The following is an 8,906-nucleotide window of genomic DNA, read 5'->3' as shown; positions in this document are numbered from 1 at the left end:
ATATCCACTTGTCTTTATTCTTTTTTGAAGTAAGATTTGTGCTTTTGGTTCAATTTTTGTCAGTAATGTCTGTTTCGGGTGCCCAGACTTTAGAACTAGAGGTAAATAACTGAACACTGTCGGTTTGCCAGCTGCCTTTTTCCCATAGTTAATAGGGTTAAGAAACATCGGTGTGACCGCCAGGAATATCTCGTCCTCTCTGTCTGCATTTTCGGCAACATCAGGGCCACCTTCCATCCATGTCGACGTTTCAGTCGACACATACGGTGGCTGGAGATACGCGCAGTCGTATAGACCTACCCTTCCCATTCCAACAGACATAGGAACAAAGTCAACTTGGAGTCACACCGTCAAGGTAGCAGATTTCGAGATTTTCACTGCTGTCACGACAATCACGGACGAGGCACAGGTTAGTGCAAAGCAACCCTTGACGCTGCTGAAAGTGCAGACAGCGATGACGGGACACCCCCGGTGGACACCATGTAAAACGTATGTATGTATGTATGTATGTATGTATGTATGTATGTATGTATGTATGTATGTATGTATGTATGTATGTATGTATGTATGTATGTATGTATGTATGTATGTATGTATGTATGTGTGTATGTATGTATGTATGTATTATGTATGTATGTATGTATGTATCGATGAATGCATATATGTATGTATGTATGTATGTATGTATGTATGTATGTATGTATATATATATATATTTGTATGTATGTATGTATGTATGTATGTATGTATGTATGCATGTATGTGTGTTTTTAGGGTTTACAGCCTTGCAAACCAAGTATGGCACCACACAGGAAGCGTATGATGCACTGAAAGTCGAGTGCGGCGCTAGCCAAACAACGTACATGAGCCAGATAAGCAACCTAACATCTACCAGAGAGGGGTTGGATATCAGATTGGCCGCCTATATTGAAGCGATGAAACTACAGCTGGACGAGAAGAAGCTGGCGGCGAAGGCACTGAGCGCAACGACTGAGCGTGTCAAGAACCTGGAAAGCAATTTCAGAGTGTGCAACGCTTTGAGAGTCTCGGTGGGTGATGGTTCGGCCGTGACCACGCTGTGGAGGACGTCTGGCGGTAGATCTGAAGCAGGGGGCTTTGAAGTGGATGAGCTCAGCTTCATTAGAGGTGCTGCAGTCATGCACCGGGAGAGACTGCCTTGTTTCACCTTGTGCAACTCATCGGTCAGCTTCTATACCTGCACCTTTTTTGCCGAGGAGTGGCACTTGGCAGCGGCACGAGCGGAAGTCCAAGCTTTCGGCAAGCCGGCAGGCAACTTCACTCGCTGAAACTGCTGCGGCTGACCAACGGAGGCTGCAGCCAAGATTGGTGTATGCGCCCTATTGTTTACCTTATCCGCCCATTCCTTGACCTTTTCAGAACGGAATGAGGGGACCTGGGCAAATGCCAACGCAGACCCTACCAGGGACATGCGCGACTGCAGCGTTCCGGGGGAGAGCTGCTTCCATTCTTTGGCAAGAAATTTTCGAGCCGCAGAAGACAGATGGACTTGACCCGCCTATCCTTGCGGGTGTACGCCTTCTGTAGAAGACCAAAGGCAGAGTTAATTAACCCCTTCCACGTCTGGCCTTTCTCCGTGTGCCGGAGGTGGTGCAACACCGCCCGTCGCTCTTCAATCGGAGCCGTGCGGAAATGAGAGCGCATGAAAAGCCACTGCTCATACTCTCCAGAAAACACCAAATCCACATCTTGCCCAATAATTGGAGAGATAGGGGAGATGTACGGTCGGAGCTGCGTTCTGTGCCGACGCACCTCCTTGCCCCGGAACAAGATAGTGTATGTCACCGGGCTATCCTGCGAGCGAATAGTAGCAGGGACCCTTCCACTTATCGTCAGCCTTCGGGCGATTCGGGGAAGTCTTGAACTTGAGAGCAAGGTCGGGGGCAGGTTTGCGGACCTTATTCGCCCTCGCCCTTTGCGCTTTTCTTGGCACGCTGGGTACGCTGAAAGGCAGCATCATCACGGACTAGGGCACGGGCCGAGTCCTCGGTAGCCTGCAGGCGACGCACGTCCGCCTCCAGCTTGAACTCACGCTCGCCATCATACACACGGTTTGTAGCCGTAGTGTACGGAGCAAAACCCTGAGTGGCTGTGGTCGCAGCGTTATAACAGTTGCAAAACCTGTAACACCAGGGGACCCAATCGCCCTCATCTTTGGCAGTCATAGACTCTTTTACCATGGCTTTGGCTGCGCCATTGGCCTGGTGATGATCAGTAGTAAAATCATGCACCTCACCGCCCGACTGCTGTGCAAACTCAGTAAACTCCTTAGCCATAAACACTGAGTCCTTGTCACATGTGTATAGCTTGGGTTGACCCCACGGGTGAACAACCTCGTTGAGGAACTTAATGGCCTTCCGTGCACTCTTAGAACGGGATGGTTTCACCAGAACCATCGAGGTGGCTCTGTTCACGACAAGCAGGAGATGTGTATACCCAGTTGAGGTCTTGAGTAGGGACGCAAAATCCATGAAGACATGATCAAACAGACCACGCGCGCACTTGGGCTGTTGAAGCAACCCCAACTCTTGCGTACCATGAGGAATACGAAGCTGACATCGGTGACACGACCGCTTGATCACTCGGGCCAGCGAACGCAAGCCGTTCCAACCATACAGCGCGTACAACTTACCCACGAGCTTATCGCTACCCGCGTGCATATATACCTTGCGCGTGGCAGCAATCACATTGTGGACCTCTGGCCACGAGAGAACAAAACCACGAATACGATACGGAGAATAGCCCTCCATCGCTGTCTTGACAGCAGATTCGACCTCCTTCTTGGACTGAGGTAAGTCCCGCTGCACGGCATCCTGGACCTGCTCGTGGCGAGCACTAGCCCGACGCACACGGCGATCAGGCATCGTGCGCTTAGGCTCGATGGCTTGTGCCGCCTGACACTCAAGCGCTGCCGACTCCACCGGAGTGGGTTGAGGGGCAACTGTCCGCGGACTAGTTCGGAGCACCGAGGGAGTGGCACCACCTGCTACCCCACCAGGAACGAAGGCATCACACTGACGCCAAAAGTCCTTAGGCACCTGATACTTGGCACCCTTGGCCAACAAACGGCACAACAGCGTAGGACCCCAGCGCGGCCGCAGCATTTCTTCATGCCCATACCGGAAGAAAACACCTTTCTCCGGCGGGATAATAATGGGTTCCCGTGATAACAACGACAACATGGGCTGGAACCACGGAGCGTCAGGGAGATAAGGGCACATCAACGTGATGTCCGCTTCATCCACAATAACCTTAGCAAATACACGCCAAATACTACACGGGCAGTTGACCCACAAGTTGAGGAACGTCCACAATTGGGAAAACGCTCCACCTTCCAAAAAAGGGGGAAAATAATTCGGCCAATGGTTATTGCCGGGAGAGCAAACCCGTCATCGGTATGCGGACCCCAAGCCTTGTCAGCCACTTTGAAGTACTTCCTGTTAGCCATGTACTGATTGCTGTGGGGAGGACCTTGGCGAGCGACCAGGTACCGCCACGTGACCCGTCGCCTGGGGGTAGCAGTGTGCGCCCCAACGGGATCCATCCACGGATCGACCTTGGTAGCAAGGCGGCTCGGCATATCTGCTGTGCCATTATCCTTGCCTCGCACGTGCAAGAGATAAACGTCACGATCCCGACAGACCTCTTGCCAACGCGCTTGCCGTCGGCCACGAGGGTCGTCTGCAAAGAACTCACGATGCCACAGGATCAAGAGTGCTTGATGGTCCGTGAAGATTGTAATAGGGTGGTGAGTGTTACCAAACACCGCCCAATACTTACGGAGACCATAAACCTGCGCAAGCCATTCCTTGTCAGTGACATAATAGTTAAGCTGGGCTGGCGAGAACTTGGAGGAAAAATATGCCACTGGCCAAAGTTCCCCATTTCTCAGCACATAGATGGCCCCGCCAAGGCCAATATGCTCACAAGCATCAGCGAACTGGTAAAGTCGTTCACCCGGTTCCGGCGTAGCCAGGACTGCACGTGTCTTTAACCGCTCGTTGATCAAATCAAACGCAGCCTGTTGGTCAGCACCCCACTTGAACTTCGCCCCCTCCTTGAGCAAGGCCGAGACGGGTTTCAAAATCTTGGAGAAACCGTCGATATAACGCTGTCAGAACGCCACCGTGTGGTACCAAGACCGGACACGATCCTGGTTGTCAGGACGGTCAACCTCAAGCAGAGCCGCTAACCGATCAGCTGAGATTGTGACGCCCTGATGATTGCACCAGCGCCCTAAGATCTTCACTGGACGCTTATTATACCCGATTCGCGCCTTGGAAAGGCCAAATTGAATATCACATTTGTCACAGCGCTCAAAGAAAGTAATGAGGTGATCCCAATGCTCAGATGCATCCACCGAGGATATCACGATATCGTCGATATACCACTTGATACCTTGTAAACCATCGAACAGACGATCCAGGGTCTCTTGGAATCGCCACGATGCCTCGGTAATGCCAAAAGGTAGAGCTAAATACTTGTATCGGCCCCACGGGGTCCAAAAAGTCAAAATATCTTGGCTCTTCTTCTCCAGCGGCAGCTGGTTGAAACCATTTCCACAACTAACAACAGACACCCACGGCTTCCCCGCGACATGCCCGAACATCTCTCCTTCAGTAGGGATGTTAAACGGTTCTTGCTTCAACTTTGCGCACAATATTTCCAATCATCCTTGGTTTGAGGGGTAACCCGAGGATTATTGGGAACCATGAGCGACTTCGCCGACCAGAGAATATCTTCATTCTCTTGCTTAGCAATGACATGAGCGACTTCGCCGACCAGAGAATATCTTCATTCTCTTGCTTAGCAATGATACTCTGCTTGACAAGATCATCAATCTTGCCCTTTATAGCCACCATCTCAGGATGATCTAAAGGGAGATTCTCCTGACTACGGCCCCTGGCTGGCGGTTCACCCTCAACAGGGTACAGTTTGATAGGATCAACCTTCATAAACCGATGCCTCTGCTTGTCATAGGCTCGGCCCTCGACAAGCGCTTCCAGCCGTGCGAGGTCGGCGTCCGACTTGTTCTCCTCCTTAGCCAGCTGCCGCAACCCATACCTGTCAAATTCCAGGCACTTGTTGTCACGCAAGTCACAGTCCTCAATTTCAGGCTTATCCAAATCATCAAGCGCATGATTCGGTAGGTCTATTCGGTTGACCAAGTCGGGCAAACGAGGGAGGAATACCCCTTCCACATCTTTTGCCTGCGGGAGGACATTGGCAGGAATACTTTTTTGCTCAATGTGTTCCCCACGCCTTCCGCCTTTGTTCCGCTCTTGCTAACAGCAAGGCACGAAGATCCTGGGATTCTACCTTGGAAGCGCCTCCTGTAGAGGACACCCCAGGAGAGCCATTCGGAGGCAGGGTTATAGAGGACTTAGGTCCTTTAGCCACCGCCTGCGTTGATCTCTCGATACGCCGATTGTGAGTCCACGTCTTTTTCTCGGTTGAAGTAGTCCCACTCACGGGTACACTACTATCAGAGACGGTCGGAGGTTGCGACATGGCAGACTTTCGTAGGAGTGGCTTGCAAAGCCTGTTCACTACGAGCTGCCGTCTTCAATCTCCTAACCGGATAGGTGCGCTTGTTTTAGGGTTTACTGACCTATGATCAGAATCAGAGTCGTCCGATGAATCGGACAGCAAACTCCAGCATGATTGCTCACTGCTGTCGCTGCCTGGCTCAGGCTTAGTCGCCCGGGCCGAACGCACCAAAGAAGCAGGCTTCGGTGGGCGATGCCCCATGGTGGGCCACGCTATATTATCGTCACTGGAAATGTCCGAATCCGACATTCTATCACTCGTCATCATCCGTAAACACTTCCGACGCCGAGTCCACACCGCTATATTGCTGCGGTTGAGAGGGCTCAGCAGAGTCATCACTATTCATAGCATGGTCTTGACGCTCATTGGCTCCCCCACCCAGACGCTGTACATTTCGACGTGGTTTATGTCGCTTCTTCATCGCCTTCTTACCTCGGGCACGGGGCTTTGGCTGCCGAAAACCAAGCAAAAGCTTGACCTGTGGACTCAACAGAACATTCGTGTCCTTGAGCCACGACCACTTAATGGCTGACTGGGGTACCAAGACTAATTCATCTTCTCGCCACATAAGAGCCCAGCTACAGTGACGCATCTGATCATACCCAATGAGGATATCACAACCCATTGGTATATCGTCCACCACATTGAAGGGGTAACCTTCTGCTAACGCATACGCCCCCCCAAGGATGACCATATACGCTTCTAAGTCATCCCACGGCACCGAGTACTTGGGCGATAAAGTTCCCATGCCATCAATGCCTTGGAGTGGTGGCCCTCCATACCTGGTCTTAGCTGTTGCGCCGAGCGTTTCAAGCATGCGATTCGTAACAAGGATGAATGTGCAACCAGAATCTGCATACCGCCAAGTGCTCACAGCACCAACCATGGCAGGAACCACCGCCCCATTTCACTTGCGACGCGGAATTTTTGTTGAAGCCGCCCCTGCCGACCCTCCATACCTAGGGCATTCTGCTGCCGTGTGGGTAGTATTATCGCAGACCGTACAATACATCTCCCCTTCCGACTCTGAAGACTCGGAATATGCACGCTTACCCCCACGACTTCCTCTCTGCTGGTCACGCCCACGATCACGACTGTGCGAACGCGAATGCTTTTTCCCACGCCTGTCCTTACTAGAGCGTGAGTGGGAACGCCCGCGGCAGCATCTTCCGATTCTGAATGACGACCCCTTCGTTTCCAGGGCTTTGAATAACGCCCATCCTTATCCTTGGTGTGACAATTCTCAGGTGTACGTTCCCGAGGGGATCTGGAGCGGGACGTTGAACGCCGGTTTTCGTCGCGCTCTTCCTTCACCTGTTTCTTACGATCCTGGCGAGCTTTGCGAATAAAATAATTCAGCTGCGATTGCCGCATTTGCTTCTGGGCGGCTGTAGGCTGCTGTTGCCCACCGCCCCCATTGCCATTACGGCCTCCTTGGTTGCCACCATTACCCGCCTGCTGGTTGTTGCCATTCTGCGGGTGCTTCGGCTGCGGGGTACCCTTACGGGCGCACCTTAGTACCAATCCCGTCCTCAATCTTGAAGAAATCGAACAAAGTTGCACAATAAAGCGCCCATGACTGCTGGAGCCAACTGAGCAAGCGTGGCGGGCCTTGCTCGGCAAAACCCGACACAGAGAGAACATGCTGCGTGTTCTTGAAAATCAAAGAAAACAATAATTCAACAGTCGCAATCTGTTCATTCACCTCGATCACAACTTTCTCTAATAGCGCAGGCTCAGCAATAGCCTGCGCTAACAATAACTTACTTATGTTGTCGTCCACCATAGCGAGGGCAGCATAAGCTTTGTTGGAACCATTCCTCAGCACCATACAGAAACGAGACACCTTCTCATGCATGCCTGTTGACAGGCAAAGCACCGCTAAATCAACGGCTCGTGATGCCCGATAGACCAAAGGGATCTCATCTAGTGATCTCGATGAGGATGTAGATGAACTCTCTGTCGTGGAGCCCTGAGCTGAAGATCCCGAAGTACTCGCCGCCTCCAAACACTCCGCGTAGAACCGACGCGCTTCTTCCGCCATCACTCAACGTGCTTCCTCTCGCACCTGTTGCCGCACTGCCTCGTCCTGCTGAAATTTCGCCAAATGCGCCTTCTCAGCGACAGTTTGCGGGGCATCCCCACCCCCTGTTGCGGTTCCTGGCATCCCAGAGTCTGGTTGAGTTGCCGCAGGATCCGAGCGCCCTAATGGCCTCGACAAAATAGGTGGGTCTGGGTCTGCCGACGCATCTGATGCCCCGGCCGTCCACCATCATTGGGCGTATGCAGGTCTCCATCTCGTTGCCCTGCCAAAAGCACAGCCGTGCGATCTCGAGCTGTCACAACACCCGCACTAGGAATGTGAGTTTCCACAACGTTGCGCGAAATGGAGTAACACCTGGCTCCCCTAAGAAGCTCTCATTCTGGGCTACCATCGTATCCCTGAAAGATGCCACAAAATTGTCCGCAGAAAACTCCACTGTAGCCGCCGCAGTCTGCGCATCGCGTGACTCGGCTAAAAATACTTTCAGCAATGCTCGAACGGCCATGTACGTCAATAGCTCGTCGAGCGCATGGAAAGTAATCTCTGGATCCTTTCGCACGTGCTGTGAAAGCCGCCACTGCTGAATGTGACGTATCCCTACTAAGGTGCCGCCATTCACCCGCATGCACCACATGTGGTTGCCCCGCATGCCTGGCAGCGTATCTCGTTGCACTAAGCTATAAAACTCTGGGCTAAAATATAAGCTCAGCATATGCTCTTTCGCTTCAGCCTGATTATCACCAAGATTGGTGAATGCAGGCGACGACACCGCGCGACTGCTCGATGCCATCCAGGCGTAAAAATCGTCACTTTTGTTGCCATGCAACAAGTGACGCGGAGATCGCGTGGACATCTTGACCAGGTTTGAATTAATTAATAGCTAACTAGCACACCAACGATTTATTACTATTGTGAGTTAAGGATCTCACAGCTAGTTAGATACACACTTCGTTTAATAGTAGTATATTATTATGTTGGTGTAAAGATTAGATTCTAAGCCTGGGCCCAGATCTATATAGTTCATAGTTTGTCAGTCTAATAATTTGGTTCACAGAATTCTAATTATGACACGTGTCCAAAGAATCTAATCTGAAAGTTCGGTACTACGGCACCTAGGGTCCATAGGCCGACTCTGACGGGTCCTAGGGCCCCTAGGCCGATCACAATATATATATATATATATATATTCCGTTGTGTGGTGTATTAAGATACTAGTACATTCTAGAACGTGTTTTTATTTATTTTCCTTACTTATTTAGATTTATATATATAT

At 51.4% G+C, this 8,906-nt stretch overlaps 3 protein-coding genes across 3 annotated transcripts; 1 reads left to right on the top strand and 2 right to left on the bottom strand.

The window, feature by feature from the left end:
• Positions 1-774: 774 nt before the first annotated feature.
• SARC_09555 (hypothetical protein) lies at positions 775-1,307 on the top strand (the record flags this gene model as incomplete). Its single annotated transcript, XM_014296428.1, has 1 exon — positions 775-1,307. A coding segment is annotated over one exon (533 nt), but the record flags the coding sequence as incomplete, so codon positions are not given.
• Positions 1,308-5,842: 4,535 nt separating this feature from the next.
• Positions 5,843-6,406, bottom strand: SARC_09554 (hypothetical protein; the record flags this gene model as incomplete). The annotated part of the gene is made up of 1 exon (XM_014296427.1): positions 5,843-6,406. The coding sequence occupies one exon, from the start codon at positions 6,404-6,406 to the stop codon at positions 5,843-5,845; it is 564 nt and encodes a 187-aa protein (XP_014151902.1).
• A 53-nt stretch (positions 6,407-6,459) lies between these two features.
• SARC_09553 (hypothetical protein) lies at positions 6,460-8,486 on the bottom strand (the record flags this gene model as incomplete). Its single annotated transcript, XM_014296426.1, has 6 exons — positions 6,460-7,077; positions 7,103-7,243; positions 7,295-7,561; positions 7,658-7,794; positions 7,836-7,925; positions 7,988-8,486. The coding sequence occupies 6 exons, from the start codon at positions 8,484-8,486 to the stop codon at positions 6,460-6,462; spliced, it is 1,752 nt and encodes a 583-aa protein (XP_014151901.1).
• Positions 8,487-8,906: the final 420 nt, after the last annotated feature.

The sequence above is a fragment of the Sphaeroforma arctica genome (assembly GCF_001186125.1).
Source record: "Sphaeroforma arctica JP610 unplaced genomic scaffold supercont1.984, whole genome shotgun sequence".
Classification (NCBI taxonomy): domain Eukaryota; class Ichthyosporea; order Ichthyophonida; genus Sphaeroforma; species Sphaeroforma arctica.
Note: the sequence above shows the minus strand (reverse complement) of the source record. Positions and strands in the feature narration are given on the sequence as shown.